This window comes from Pollicipes pollicipes, unplaced genomic scaffold (genome assembly GCF_011947565.3).
Source record: "Pollicipes pollicipes isolate AB1234 unplaced genomic scaffold, Ppol_2.1 Scaffold_5724;HRSCAF=6776_pilon_pilon_pilon, whole genome shotgun sequence".
NCBI lineage: Eukaryota > Metazoa > Arthropoda > Thecostraca > Pollicipedomorpha > Pollicipedidae > Pollicipes > Pollicipes pollicipes.
This window is the reverse complement of record NW_023596746.1, coordinates 35186061-35202079: the sequence shown is the minus strand read 5'-3', so window position 1 is coordinate 35202079 and position 16019 is coordinate 35186061. Positions and strand designations below refer to the sequence as shown.

Sequence of the window (16019 nt, the reverse complement as noted above, 5' to 3'; positions counted from 1 at the left end):
CACTCCGCTCCCCGTGCCTGCTCCGCTTCATGCATACTGCAGCAAGTAATACCTGTGTGATCTCACTGACTTCCACACTCTCCACCAATCGAGCTATCAGGGCGTTTCAGGCCTCAGCCGATCGAGTTTGTCCTGACTAACGACCACACAAACTCTACGCAGGAGAACAGATTCCTCACGCCTTTCGCGTCGCTGGAGACCACGGGGAGCACCGTGAGTGGATATGTATGCCCTGAACATCACAACGGTACGTCACCATCCACCCATTACCACACATTCAACGTCGTTCGTCCCGGGCACACGATCGCAATAAATAATACAGCAATAAATACATCACTTCGCTTCGTAATTACTACCTCTCTCTCTCTCCTTACCAAAGGCAACGGCCAGTTCAAGGTAGTGGAACCCCGTGGTATTCCCACGGGACTAACGGCTGGGCAAGGGTAGCGAACCCTGTCAAATCCTCACGGACCAGCGGTGGGCCAGCGATCGTCCGTCCCGTGGCGGCATCACGAGATTACCAGCTGTGTTAAGGTCGTGAGTCTCGGGGAGACATTGTGTGCACTGCGTTGGCTGGTGTGAGGCATCACGCCGGTGTCTCGTTCGTCGCGGCGAGCGGGCCGCGGCCGAGCCGTCCCCGCCGTGCGGGGCTCGCGGCAGTGTGGAGGCCCGGTCCGGGGGAGGCAGAGGTCCGGCTGGCGCACGCGTGAGTCTGCGTCGCCTCCACCCGCGCCACCGACGCCGGTTTGTGGTGGTCCTCGGCGCGGTCCCCGCCGGGACCTCGCGCGATCCGCGGTCCGGCCGGCCGGACCGCGGTCCACCTCGGCGGTCCGCTCGACGCCGGTCCCTCTCGCGCGGCGCGATCACAGAAGGTCCCCAGCGCGCACGGCCTCGCGCTAGAACAGCATTATCTGCTCTATCCACCGCCGGAAGTAGGTGATGCGCGTGTAGACGCCGGGCTGGTTGCGTTGCGCGCAGCCAATGCCCCAGCTGATGATGCCGATCAGCTCGTAACTGTCCGAGTCCTCGCGCTTGAGCGCCAGCGGGCCGCCCGAGTCGCCCTGCAAGGCACCGCTCTGGTCAGAGGTCGCAGAAACACAGTGGTTCACGCGGGGCAAGGGCTGTAGGATGTCTTGAAAACTCTGCAGATGAATCTATCATAGTATTACTTAGTTTAGCGCTCATTAATTCCGAGCGTTTTACATCTGCGTTCTTTTTTTGGAAAGTATTGTTGTGGGGCGCCATGGTCGGCACATCAGCTAATTAATGGACCAACATAACATTTAATCAGTGCAAAAACACAGTTCATGGCATCTTGACAGCATTTCAACATCGGTGACTACAAAAGATTGGGGAAGACTACTCAGGAAATTTGGCCCAGCTTGGGCCCCCGTATCCTCCCATGTGGGTCCTAAATTCTGTGGCCGTTTCTCACTCCAAGCCGTTAGACCCGAGACAGATACCGGTCCCGTCACCGCGCGCCCGACGGGAGCGGCGCTTACCTCGCACGAGTCCCTCCCACCGGCGGCCCAGCCGGCGCACAGGAAGATGTCCGGTAGGTGCTCGATGAAGCCCGCCTCGCGGTACATGCCCTCGCAGGCGGCGTTGGTCAGTACTGGCACCGCCACCTCGTGCAGCTTGGACGGCAGCGGCCCGTCTGTCGGCGCGCCCGGTCACGGTCACAGGGGTCACAGCCACTGGCAGGGGACGCGGCCCTCACAGCGCGGGGGGGGGACGGCCCTCACTGCGCCGTGGGGACACCGCTCTCACGGCGCCGGGGGGGGGGGGGGCACGGCTCTCACTGCCTGGGGAGACACGGCTCTCACAGCGCCGGGAGGACACGGCTCTCACTGCGCCGGGGGACGCGGCCCTCACTGCGCCGGGGGACACGGCTCTCACTGCTCCGGGGGACACGGCTCTCACTGCGCCGGGGGGACACGGCTCTCACTGCACTGGAGGATGCAGCTATAACTACACAGGAGGACGCGCGTGAAAGCCGCGCTGCCGCTTAACTGCCCTGGCAAGGCTAGTGACCGGCTTGCTATGCAAATGCAATTTTTCAGCAATTCAGCCATTCTGAATACTGGCACGACCGAACACCGCCAGTGGACTAACACGCTGTCATGTCTGTACCCAATCACCGACGCTAAATCCATCGACCCAATGCAGTCCCGGTCAGCCACACGAGCACGGCGCGTATGAGCCTACACTTTCTCTGGCACGGCCGACTTCAAACCGAAACGCGGGCCTGTCGTTCAAATACTGACTCGGTACAACTGACGTCGGCCAGCGAGTCAAACCAAGTAGCTCAGAAGACTGCTATCTCACAGCAAGCACCAGCCAATGACCCTTTGCGACTTCCTCCAATGCCCACCATTGCCAAACCAGTCCCACCTGGACGGCCTGGATGCAGTCAAACACTGCACTGGCGTGACTCTCCTCAACTGTTAACCAGGACATGTGTCCAGATACTTACTCTGGTAGAGTCGGCCCCAGCCCGTGACCCAGGCGGTCCTGTTTAGGTAGTCGTCATCGCCCTGCGGCAGGCAGATGGGCACGATGTTTGGCGCAAACTGCACCGGCTCGTAGAACCTGAAACACGTGGGATGACGTCACAAATGAGCCACTTGCGATGCCATTGACAAATGGCATCTGGCAGTATCGTCGGCCACCGCCAGCTCACACCAACGGCAGCATCGTCGGCCACCGCCAGCTCACACCAACAGCAGCATCGTCAGTCATCGCCAGCTCAAACCAACAGCAGCACTCATCGCTGTTTTTGTGTTCACATGTTATCCCGGGCCGCTCGTTCGGCCGCAGACCGGCCGCCCGGCGGATTAACCGTCGACCCACTAACCCCCAAACGGTCACACGGCCCGCTGTTCGACACCAGGACCGGCGTCCCGCTCCCCGTTCCGAGTCATTACCGCAGCGACCTCGGCCCGGCCGACACCAGTCCGCTGCCGTCTGTCACGGGCGGCGCGCCTGTCGCGCCGCCCGCCGCCCGCCGCCCGCCGCTCGCCGCCCGCTGCCCGGCGCCCGGTGCCTGTCGCGCCCCCGCCGCTCGCCGCCCGTTGCCCGGCGCCCGGTGCCCCTCGCGCCCGCCCGCCGCTCGCCGCCGTTGCCCGTTCCTCTCCGCCCGTTGCCCGGCGCCCGGGCCTGGCGCGCCGCCCGCGCCCGCGCCCGCCGCGCCGCCGCCCGCGCCCGGCCGCCCGGTCGCCCGCCGCTCGCCGCCCGCTGCCGGCGCCCGTGCCGGCGCTCGCCGCCCGCGCCCGCGCCGTTGCCCGGCGCTCGCCGCCCGCCGCTCGCCGCCAGTTGCCCGGCGCCGCGTGCCTTGGCGCTCGCGCGCCCGCCGCTCGCCGCCCGTTGCCCGGCGCCCGGATGCCTGGCGCTCGCCGCCCGCTGCCCGGCGGCCCGCCGCCCGCCGCCGCTCGCCGCCCGTTACCCGGCGCCCGGTGCCTGGCGCTCGCCGCCCGCCTGCCCGGCGTGACTCACCTGAGCATGGCCAGGTCGTATTCGAAGGTGGCCGGGTCTCAAACTCGGGGTGGATGGCGATCAGCTCCACGCGACGCTCGACGAACGTGTACGGCTCCGACTCGTCCTCCAGGTTGTACTCGCCCAGCCGCAGCAGCAGGCTCTCCGGCTTCACACTGTCGCGGGAGTGGGCGGATGTCGTCAGCACGGCACCCGGGCTGTGGTCGGCACAGCCAGCCCGGCTTTTGGCTAGCGCAGAGCAGGGGTGGGGCAAACGCGGCAGGCTAGAGTGATCACCGAATGGATTCGGAGACGACACAGAACGGAGCTGGGGTAGGCACAGAGGGTAGCTAGGATAAGCGCAGAGGGTACCTGGGGTAGGCACAGATTGGAGACGGGGGCTGGGATCGGCACAGATCGGGGCTGGGGTAAGCAAACCATGGGACTAGGGTCAGCATATGGTGGGGCTGGGTGGGGAGTCAGCCTGGGTCAGCACAGAGAGGCGGGTCACTGGGACGGGGCAGCTGGGATTAGCGGTAGCGCAGCACAGCTACGGGTGGCGGCTTACAATCGCCCTAAGAATGTTTTCGCAAGCAGCCAATCTCAGATGAATCATTCTCGTTTGCCGTTTTGAGCAGTTAGTGTGATTCCCACACAATGGTGGTGGCTCAAGATCGACGATGATGGCAAGTGCGATGGGAGTCGTGTTGGTGCGATTGTCCGTAGCCGGCAGTACAGCTCAAAGGACGACAGGTCATGAGTGACACGCTACACCACTGCAGATGCCACTGCAGGTTAGGAACCGGTCGTGACACAAAACACCGACCATCGTGGAAAAGCCCAAGTGATGGCAAGGTGAAGAGTGTGTCTCCCCTCCCCACCGCGAGAACATAACAAAAATGCTGGCCAAGTCGTCGATCCGTCAACGCTCTTCAAACCACTCATTTCTCATTGAAAGCCGAATGTGGCGTGTTTCTGGAAGGACTGTCTTAAAACGAGACAAAACAGAATGCCTAGACATGATAAGACAAGTCCACTCGCCCGAATCGCCACCCTGGCAGAGGACACGGTCGCCGGCGCCGGCCGCGTTCTGCGTCACTCGCCGTGATGAGTGGGGCGGCTGCTCGCCCGGCTCTGGCGGTCCCGCTGCGGGCGAACTCGCCGGCTGCACCGCGCGCTCGTTTCCGCCTGGCGAGCCTCCGTCGAACGGGACGAGCACGCCCGGGCGCGTCTCACCACATCCGTCGATGACCGGCACGGCCCGGTAGCCGGCCGGAGGAGCGCTCTCGGCCGCCGCAGCCTCCTCTCGCGGCGCCGCCGCACCTCCGCTCGGAGGGGCCGTCACGCTGTCCGAGTCACTCGGACCGTCGGAGCGGCACGGGCTGATCAGGGGACGGGGCGGGAAGGGCGGACGCCGGAGGCGACGCGGCAACTCGATCTATGTCTCTCTCACGCGGCGCTGGTGCTGACTGAATCAGACAACGACTTTGTTACACGCCCAGCGGACAAAGGGCCGCAGCGCAACGGCTGCGCCACCTCCGTGCCCGCTATCCGTCCCAGCTGCACCATGCTCGCCTCTCCGCGCGCGCCTGGCGCCACTGTGTCTCCTCAGCCATGAGCGAGCTCGCGCCTCGTCCACCTCGGTGGCCTAGTGGCCGACAGGCCTCCGTGCCTTATCCCTCCGGACGGCCCGGTTTTGGCCGGCACTGGCGGCCGGTCCGGTCCGGTTCGGAAGGCGTCAGGGAGGCGGCCGCGACAAGTCCGGCTGCGCAGCAGGCAGACACTCGGCGGCTCTTCCAGCGGCACACGGGCTCAACACGAGCCTGGTCACAGCGATCAGGCACAGGTACGGAGGAAAAACAGACTACAACGACAGTGTTCGGTGCCAAGCTCAGCGCGCTGGACACGCGCGTGTTCTGGGATGGGCGCTGCGATCCATACGGAAGGCGCGTGAAGCATAACACAAGAAACAAATGTGATGAAAGAGCCTCGCACCATCGACGACATGTGCTCTGGTTTCTCTCCACGACGAAGATGATAAGTCGTTCGTGAATGAATCTCTGAAAGGGACTCCTCAGACCACCTGGGCAGGGGAGAGACAGCGGCTGACGGGAGCTCTGAGTGCCGCCGCCGCCGCCGCCTCCTGGCGCGGCCGGTCCGGTCAGTGGCCGCCGGCTGACGGCTCCACAACGCGCGGAAACCAGCGTCGCACCCCGCCAACGGCGCTAATGGTGCCTGACGGCGGACGAACCGTGGCCCAGCGGCCGGCCGTCAGCCTGGCGAGTGCCGCGAGTGTGCCCAGCAGCGGCAGGGCTGAGGCAGACGAGCGGGCCCAGCAGCGGCAGGGCTGAGGCGGAGCGCGCCCCGCAGCGGCAGGGCTGAGGCGGACGAGCGGGCCCCGCAGCGGCAGGGCTGAGGCGGAGCGGGCCCAGCAGGAGCAGGGCTGAGGCCGCGGGTGACTTGCCGTCCGCCTGGCAGACGGGTGGTCAAGATAATCGTCGTTCGTTACGTAAACGCCATATTGTCAGCGCTGTCCGTCCGGCGCCGGGATCGGCGTCATGATCTGACCTTTCGGGTGCCTCTCGGGCCAGCGGCAACAGACCGGACGAGAGAGTGTCTCCACACGGCCCCCGGTGGCTCGACGCTGCCCGCTCGCGCCCTGATCTATCGCCCAGCCGATCAGTGATGGAGAGATGGATGGCCTGACGTCACTGCCGGGCCACCGGGAGGTCCAGCCGTCTGTCCAGACACGACGGACCGCCGCCGATAGCCTGCCAATGCTGGGAGCTGGCCACGGCCCGCGGCTGGGAGCTCCACAGCCACATAGGGATCCTAAGTCGCGAACCACAGTGCCAGCACGTCATACGTCGCCGGTTCGTCGGTTATAACGCCATCAGTCTGCTGGCCGTGACGTCATCAGTCCGTTGGCCGTGACGTCATCAGTCGGTTGGCGTGACGTCGTCAGTCTGTCGGCCGTGACGTCATCGGTCTGCCGCTGTGACGGCGGCAGCGTGGAAGAACGTCGATCGAGCCGCGTCACTCCGGCAGAAAGTGATTCGGAAGGGCAGCCGACGCGCGTGCGAGGCGAGGCGTGGCATGGCGTGAAGACGGCGTGTGAGGCGCCAGGAGGAGGCGTGAAAGAGCGGGCGCGTGGCCGACATGGCGCCTTGAAGCGTTGGGTGCTGCGCCGCGGAGCATGCTGTGACGTAGGCGAGGCGAACAAGGCGCTGATGGAGTATGGAGGTGTGACGATGCATGGTGCGAAGCTCAGTTCAAGCAGAGGGAGAGCGAAGCCCGCGCAATGGTGTCCAGTGCGGATCGGGACATAAGGGACACGCAGCGTAAGACGCGGCGGCGCTCGACAAGACGAGACGGAGACACAAAGTCAGAGGGCGAAGGATCCAAAGCTGGCGAATAGCATCTGGAACGAAATTACTCGCTCAAAGAGCCAGATAAGCTCAAAATGAGCAGTGTCAGACGAGCTCCCGGACAGGCCAGATCAGTGCCGCACTAGGCGCCGTGAGCTCCCCAGGCGAGCTCTCGGACAGGCCAGATCAGTGCCGCACTAGGCTCCGTGAGCTCCTCAGACGAGCTCTCGGACAGGCCAGATCAGTGCCGCACTAGGCTCCGTGAGCTCCCCAGGCGAGCTCTCGGACAGGCCAGATCAGTGCCGCACTAGGCTCAGTGAGCTCCTCAGATGAGCTCCTGGGCAGGCCAGGTCAGTGCCGCACTAGGCTCCGTGAGCTCCGCAGACGAGCTCCCGGACAGGCCAGGTCAGTGCCGCACCAGGCTCCGTGAGCTCCGCAGACGAGCTCTCGGACAGGCCAGATCAGTGCCGCACTAGGCTCCGTGAGCTCCTCAGACGAGCTCTCGGACAGGTCAGATCAGTGCCGCACTAGGCTCAGTGAGCTCCTCAGATGAGCTCCTGGGCAGGCCAGGTCAGTGCCCCACTAGGCTCCGTGAGCTCCGCAGACGAGCTCCCGGACAGGCCAGGTCAGTGCCGCACTAGGCTCCGTGAGCTCCTCAGACGAGCTCCCGGACAGGCCAGGTCAGTGCCGCACCAGGCTCCGTGAGTCTCAAGGGTGCCGCACTTGCTCCGTGAGCTCCTCAGACGAGCTCCCGTACAGGCCAGGTCAGTGCAGCACCAGGCTCCGTGAGCTCCCCAGACGGCGACAGGCCCGGGATATCTGACCCACCCCAAGACCGCCCGCCAGCCGCGGGTGCGCATCTCGACGCTCGGGCGCCCTGTCACGAGCTGATGGCTGCCGACGGATGTAAGGTCGAGGACCAGGCGCTGGCGGCGCGCCAAACGGCAGACGGCGAGACGGCGCCGCGAACCGGAGCGGTGCAGCGCCGCCCTCGGCCGGCTCAGACCGGCAGCACGCTCCCGCCCGTCCGCCGCCGGGGCCGATCCCCGACATCGACCGCCATTGGGACGCCGAAAGCCTGCCGGGAAACGTCCATATGCTAGCTACGCGTTTAGAAGGGATGGCTTTTATGGAGCGGATCAAGGCGTAAAAAGTAAGGACCGGGATGAACACTAACTTTACGCTCAGGCGTGGTTGCGAGTCGTGCTGGAGTTCTTTTTTGAATGTGTTAAAACCTTAGAGCCGCACATCATTAACTTTACCTCAGTGGCAACCAACACACCCGTCCTTTGTCTCCCAGGCAATTACCTTTGTCAATTACCTTGTAATCAATCAGGGACCAAACCGATAGAACTTTTTTGGGACGCTATGCTTGACGTAACGTAACAAAGGGAAGAGCCTTCGTCTAGTGTCAAAAGAATACCAGAATATGTGATCTGACTTATGGGTGGCCCTTTGTAAAACATGGGGTGCGGCGATCTCTTCACGTCATTTGGCCCATTCTGGTTTTCCTGCGGAATTATGCCGTAAACAAACGCGGTCAAAGTGGACATTTTGTCTTCTTTTCAAACAGCCTCCATAGCCCTCGCTGATGGCGTGATCAACGAAGAAAGTCTTCACATGATGCGGCCTCCAGAGTGCCCCGGTTTTCAGACAGATGTCGCAGCATTGCCTAGTAACTGACGCGTCAATCTCACCAGGACCACCAAACCCTTGATCAGCCCGACCCTGGAGCAGCCCAGGTCCCGGTTGCTCTAGAATCTTCCCGGTCGGGACCCTCGGTCGGTCACGGCTCGGTTAAACTCAGTCGGTCACACCCTCCCTCAGTCCAGCCCCTCGGTCAGCTTAGCATGCCAGTGGGCCCTGACGCTGGGTCGGTCCGGACTGCAGGTCAGCTCCGGCCCTCCGTCGTCGCGGCACCCCCTCCGGGCCAGCGCATGCCGCGCCGCCGCCGGCCGGCCGGCAGCCATCTGCCGCGCGCCGCGCCGCATCGGCTGTCGGTCGGCAGAGGTGGACGACCTCCTGAGCCGGCCCCCGTGGTCGGCCGGCCGTGACATGCCGCTCCCGCCGGCCGCCGGCCGCCCGCCCCGCCCCGCCCCGCCCCGCTGCGGTCACGGTCATCGGCCCCTGACCTCCGGGCGGCCTCCTCCCGACGCCCTCACCTGCACGGTGTAGAGCCGACCGCTGATCCCCCCCTCCCCTCCCCTTCGGCCGTCGCGTGCCGGCGGCGGAAGCCACCACGCGACGCACGCGGATGGAGCATGCCACGGCGACCTCGGAAAACACGGCGGCAAGACACGGAGGGACGCTGCCGCTGCCGACGGCGACACCCGGCTGGCCGAGCTTCTCAGCTGGCCACCGGTGGGACGGGCCCAGAGGCCGTGTGGGAGTGCACGCTTGCCGCGAAAGTGGGTCAGTCTTGCAGAACCGGTCAGCGATCGGCCCGGGACGAGAGGGCGGCCGCGGCGCACCGGCCCGCCGGTGCCGCTCGCGCCGCCCGCCGCCCGCCGGCGCCGCTCGTGCCGCCCGCCACCCGCCGGCGGGATCAGACAGCCACCCTGTGGCGACGGCTGTCTGGAAATAGCCTGGTTGACCCCGCCGGCCGGGCTAACACACCTCGCTCGTTCGAGCAAGGCGTATTATGCAACCGTACAAATCGAATGATGGGCATGGATTTTAGCTTGCAGCTTGCCGCCTCGGAATAATCTCCACGAGCCAGCGCATGCCTGACGGATGATTGAGGTAGATAATGCTACAAAATGGCTATCCGCGGCACTACTTTATGTCGGGTTACGGCCGCACGATGATCAGCTGCATGTCACGTGAATGTAAGCAGGGTTTCCTTCTGTAGCAAACACACACAAAAAAAAAAACACAACCACCATCGGCAGACGCATACCTAGTTTGTGATCATGGAAAGGACGAGTAGACAACTTAAGTGCATACAAGCGCAAATATTTCAACGGGGTTTAGCAGAGGGAATGTACTCCAATGTGTTTCAGCTTGGGCGACACAGATCGCATAATGGCGCTTTGCACCTTTGCACGCAGTGATAACATCATCTGGAAAAATCCACGGATTTGCATTCACGCCACACTAACGCAAGTGATTCGTGAAAAGCAACGCATTCCACCTACTATGTCACAACAAAGCAACGCAAAAACAAAACGTCCATTCTGTTTTCGCCAAATGGCGGGGCGCGCGTCGGGCGGCGTTCAGGGCGTGTACTGCCGACCGGGCCCGGTTTCGTCACGTGCCACCAGGCTGCCGCTGCGGCCGCCCTCTGACCCCGTGTCGGACGGCGATCAGGGCTGTTGACGCCCGCAGCCGGCCGCAAAACAGCGCGCACAACAGCTGGTGTCCGAACACCGTTTGTCTGCGCGCCGGCTGCCGGCGACCTCTGGCGGTGGCCGGCCCCGGGCCACTGACCTCCAGCCGGCCACCGTCGGACCCGTGACCCGGCGACACTCGGCCACTGTCGGACCCGTGACCCGGCGACACTCCGCCACTGTCGGGCCCGTGACCCGGCGACACCCGGCCACTGTCGGACCCGTGACCCGGCGACACTCGGCCACCGTCGGGCCCGTGACCCGACGACACTCCGCCACTGTCGGACCCGTGACCCGGCGACACTCGGCCACCGTCGGACCCGTGACCCGGCAACACTCCGCCACTGTCGAGCCCGTGGCCTGACGACACTCGGCCACCGTCAGACCCGTGACCCGGCGACATTCCAACACTGTCGGACCCGTGACCAGGCGACACTCGGCCACCGTCGGGCCCGTGACCCGACGACACTCGGCTACCGTCGGACCCGTGACCTGGCGACACTCGGCCACTGCCGGGCCCGTGGCTCGGTGACACTCCGCCATTGTCGGACCCATGGTCCAGCGGTACTCGGCCGCTGCCGGACCCGTGACCCGTCCGACCCTTTGGCGCCGAATGTCCATCTAGTCCAGTTAGCCACCGGAAACAATGTATTTCTGAGTCACAATTGGCCTGTTGGAATGATTTTGCGGTTCTGCACAGACGAAAAGTTGCAATGGCGCCAACATAATCGTTGTTCAGCACTATCATGCCGTTTAACTAGTACCTCCTGGTACACTGAAGGTCGTTACCTCAGCAAAAGAACTTTGAACTCATAAAACCTGTTGTCTGCCGCCCCAGCACGGTAAACCCACAGCCGCCGGCCGTGCTGTGTCCCTCATCACCCGCTGCCTGTGGCCTGACCTGCCTGCCGGACCGCTGGGGAGTCTGCAGGAGCTACCAGCACAGCGCTCCGGCAAGGTCAGCAGCTGGTCCGTTAGCCAGCACGTGGGAGAGGGCACACCACACCGTTACATAGCCCCGCTCTCACGTCCCGGCCGACCCAATGTTGACACAATTATCACTGACCGGTGGCAGGCGGCTGCCGACCGGAAACGGCTCGGCCCGCCGCCGTGCGCCGGCACGTTCTTGCCGGCTCCCCTCCGGCGCCGCCGCCGCGCCCGCCGGGTGTTTTTGGCGCGCCATCGCGCGACCGAATGGCCCAAATGCCGCGCGGACGGCAAAAACGGCGCGACGTGCCCGCTTACCTCTCGACGCAGTGGGCGGCGGTGATTGCCCAGTTCTGGTTGATCAGCGCCGCGCCGCACCGGTGCAGGTAGGTGACCTGGCGCCACTGCCGCACCGACACCTGAGCCGGAGGCGCCGGGTCAGCGGGTCAGCCAACCGTCCGGCCGGCCGGAGCACGGTCGGGGCGTCGTCGAGCGCGCTCCTGCGCCCTGGGTCGGCGGGGCGCGAGCGGCGCGCGAGAGGTCGCGGGACAAGCACGGCAGGCCATCATCGCGTCGAAATTGCCGGTGGCGTTCAGCTGCCAGATGACTGACCGGTCATCTGACATCTGTCTGTCAGATGAGAGTCGGTCGCCGTGGCGGCCAAGTTTAGAGGCAAGACTTTATATTGAGACGTCTCATTGGTGCTCTGTAGAGTACACTGAACTACGACTCACTGTACGCTTCCGCTGACGCTGCGAACACGCCACCAATTTCGGCGTGAAATGCACAAATGAGTTCGGAACAGATGCTTGAGATGCTATCGGAGTAGTAACGGCCTCCCTGAGTGGGTATCACATGACGTGACGCTCCGGGTTTCCGGTCACGTTACGCGTCATGTCATGCTCGGCCGCCATCGCCGGACCAGTGACGTCACGCTCGGTCGCCACCGCCTGACCAGTGACGTCATGATCTCTCAGACAAGTTGCGCCAAACCCAGCTTTCCGCAACAACAGCCACGACGCGCGAACTAGCTTAGCCGTGAACAGGGCGGACCGGGTCACTGACCTGCCAAGGCCACTCTCCGAAGTCAGAGACGCTGCCGCCGACAATCTTCTTCTGAGGCACGTATCTCTTGCCGCAGCCTGTAACCAAGGTCGGTGTGACAGACGGGCTTCCACTTACGTAGACCACTGAGAAGTTCTGATTCCATGCTTTAAAGGAGCATCACAAAACGTCGGACAAGAGGTAGCCGACTCAATGGTATCGTTCTGAACGAAACGCGCAGTGTGCAGCTTTATCGCCCAACTTACGAAATATGACGGCGTTGTCAGCACGAGATGTCGTAGCTAAGGCCTGCATGCCCAAATTGTGATTAACCTGTCCCGTGACAATTGGTCATATCTTCACTAGCGCTTACATCGATGGTTTTGTCAGGGATGTAGTTTCTTACTCAGTTGGCAGAGGGGGGGGGGGGGGGGGGTCCAGCCAACAATTCGGGCTCCAACACAATTTGAGAAGAAACTGGGCCAGGTTCGTGAATGAACCCGTTTTTGACGTATATGGGGGGCTTACTTAATGTTTACCAATCCAGCCGCCTCCCTAACGTGTTTGCAAAACTCTGTCCCAGAATTTTGCCGCATATTGGAACCTATGTGATGCAAAGGCTTGGTCTTTGCTTAGAGGTCACCAGTCCCTCATACGTGTGTATTTCTTTGATGCTTAAACCCCTTTGATACGGGGCCTGGTGTATCTTTATCTCAGTTACCACAGCAGCGCATTGCAGTGCGGCCTGTGCCATGATACCATTCGGATGGTGTGTATACGTGGACGTCCCAAATTTTCGATCATAACGGACTTCGTGCTGTCCCCTGACCACGCTACACGGTGCCATTCAAGACAAGCCTTGGGCCCCTTTTCCGCGTCTGCCCCTGCGCTGGATCAGCGGACATCCACGTCGTGCGGCAAGCACGCCTCCTCCGAATGACTGACGAATTCGCCGTGCCGCTACCTGTTCCTCGGCGTCCACGAAACCCGACCTTTCTCACGACCGACGGCCAATTGGACAACGGTCCGGGCCGGCGCGCGCTGCAGCCGGCGTCACGTCCGCCTGTCCGTCCCGCCCGACCCCGACAGCTGCGGTGCAGACTCATGTCTTCTGACCTGTACGTGCCCGGTGGCGAACGGCCCGCGCGGGGTTACCCTGCGGGTAAGGCTGCGGAGGTACGGCGCATACGCTGATCAGTGTTACTCCCAGGAACCCATCCACCTTATGCGGTGATCCTCGGACCCTGGTCCGGTGCGTTCACCAGAGCTAGGAGCTCGAACCTGACAAGTGATCGCGGTGTGCAGAGGACACTGACCTGTGCGGTAGTCCTGGTCCACGACCGGCGCGGCGGGGGCCGCCGCCGGGGGCTGCTCGGTCGTGGCGTTCGTGGTGCCTTCCGCCGGACCGCCGGCGACCGCTGGGGGTGCGGGGGTCGCCTCCGTGAGCACCGTCTCGGCCGTCGTGCCGGCGGATGGCGACGCGGACGCAGCTGCCGTCGTCGGCCGCACGGTGGGCGTGGGGCGCGTGATGTTCGGCGGGAGGAACGTGATGGGTACCCATCCGTCGGTGATGACGCCGCCGGCGCCTGGGGTGACGCCGGCCGCGGTGCTCGACGGGGTCCCAGGCGTCGACGGCTCGGTCGAGGACGGCTTACTCGCCTCACCCGTGACCGGAGCACCTGTCGTTGACTCGGAAGTGATGCCGGGCTTCTTCGTGGACTCAGCGGTCGTCGCCGCGGTCGTTTTCGGCGGCGGCGTCGTCGCGGGAGCAGAGGGTGTGGGTTTGTCGGTGGTCTCCGGCACAGACTCCGTTGCTGCCGGTGTGCTGGGCTTCGCCGTGCTGGCGGCTGTAGGTTTCGCGGTCGGTGACGGCGTGGCAGGCGTCGTCGCGGCCGTGCTGGGCAGTGTCGTTGGTGTTTTGGTAGGCTCTGCGGTGGCTGCTGGGGTGGGCTTTGCGGTCGTCGTCTCTGTCTGTGGCGTGGCTGCCTCGGCCTCGGGTGTGACAGATTGGACAGGCGGCTGTGCTGTCGCCGTCCCTGCTCCTGATTGAGTCGTCGAGCCTCGCGTGGCGTTATGGTTCTCAGTGGACGATGTTGCGGTGGTTACTTCCGTTGCAGAACTAACCGAGGCCGTCGTCTGAGAGTTATCCGACGTCTTCGTTGCTGTTTGCTCAGCTGTGGAAACCGTCGTCACGACTGGCCCTCCTGTCGTCGACTCAGGTGTCTTCGCGGTGGTTTCTTGCCTTACAGGCGTCGCTCCAGCGTCAGTGGTGCTGCTGGAGCTAGTTGTCATAACCGGACCTTCAGATGTTGGCTTCTCCGTGGTATCTGAACTTTCGGCGGTCTGCACCGGTTCAGCCGCTTCTGTTTGCACTGTTGACGTTGGCTTGGTCGGTTTGGGCTTTTGCGTCGTGGGCTTCTTCTGCTCGACCACTGGCTTCTTCGAGACTGGAGCTGATGTAGGCTTCGTCGTCGTGGTCCCCTGCGATCCGCTTGTGACACTTTCGGTTGAAGACTGAGGGGAGGATGCTATGGGCTTCATGGTAACCTTGTCACCACTCCCATCCGCCGGTTTCTCTGAAGCGGATGTAGTGGAAGGCGCAGGCTTCTCAGTCACCTGAGTCGCTCCGGCATCCGCCGCTTCAGCAGGCTCAGAAGATGTCATGCTGACCGGTGTCTTGACAGTCGATTCTGGGACATCCGTGATGGGCTTCGCGGCGGATGTCGGCCTAGGCGTGGCCGGTTTCCGGGTGGTTGCTGACGTGCTGACGGCTTCCGTCGTGGCCTTGGTGGCCTGGGTGGCCGTCGATGTTTTGCTGAGGTCTGGAATGAAGGTGCTGAACTGGGGGAGCGAAACCGTCGTGAACCCGTCCTCCGGCGTGCTAGATCCGGGTGTTGTAGGTTTCTTCGTGCTTGTCATCCCGGCTGTGGTCATCGTAGTCGTCACCGGTGTGGTGGATGGCTTTGACGTTGTTGTTGTAAACGCCGCACTCGATGAGGAAGCGGCCACAGAAGATGATGTTTGTGTGGTTGAAGATGGTTCGGTTGTAGCTGAGGTTGTTTTCGAGGCTTCACTGATGGCTGCCTGCGTGGTGCCCGCCTGGTTGGTTGCAACCGACGCACCTGTTGTCTGGATGACTTGGACCGTGGTGGGCCTCCTCGACATGGTATCGTCCGAGTCCTGCTTGTTCAGCTCCTCGTCCGTCGGCGACGGGGACGCCGTGAACGAGGGTCCATCGGACGACTTGACGTTTTCGTCTGTTGCTGAGGCCGGGGTCGGAGCGGGACGCTCGGTAGTCGTCTTCTCTGTGACGGCCTGAGCGGTGGTTGAAGCCGCGACTGCGCCCGCCGTCGTTGTCACCACAGACGGCCTGCTGGAGGTCACCGGTGTCTTAACTGTCGTCGGCTTCTGCTTGTCCAGCTCGGCCTGCGTCTCCGTGGGTGGCGTTTTGAGGTCTAGCTCGGCCGAGGCCTGCGTCTCCGTGGGTGACGTTTTGAGGTCTAGCTCGGCCGAGGCCTGCGTCGAGCTCGTCTCTGTCGCAATCTTCACCGGCTTGTTCTTGTTGACATCCGGCAGCGCCACACCGCCCGTCTCCACCTCGTTCGGGTGTTGTGGCTGCGTCCTGAACGTGCAGCAGCTGCCGAAGTAGAAGCCGTCCATGCAGGTGCCCAGATGGGTGCCGTTCCCCTTCAGGCAGTTCCAGGCGAACATGCACACTCCCGTCTCCTGAGTGTCCTTGTGCATGCAGGGCAGAGGTCGGATGGACCTGGCGCTCCCTGCCAAGGAAGATATCGTGGTCACAGGTCAGCTCCTGTAACCAGCTCGCTCAGAGGCGTGTGTGTTCTCCGAGTCAGGTGTGTTATGATGACCAGAGGCT

General features: G+C 63.4%; 1 protein-coding gene across 1 annotated transcript; it reads right to left on the bottom strand.

Annotated features, from left to right (window-relative positions):
• Positions 1 to 654: 654 nt before the first annotated feature.
• On the bottom strand, positions 655 to 15918 carry LOC119103559 (serine proteinase stubble-like; the record flags this gene model as incomplete). Its single annotated transcript, XM_037227139.1, is given in 8 exon segments — positions 655 to 1061; positions 1503 to 1657; positions 2477 to 2592; positions 3496 to 3533; positions 3536 to 3650; positions 11417 to 11517; positions 12164 to 12240; positions 13459 to 15918. Coding segments are annotated over 8 exon segments (3227 nt in total), but the record flags the coding sequence as incomplete, so codon positions are not given.
• Positions 15919 to 16019: the final 101 nt, after the last annotated feature.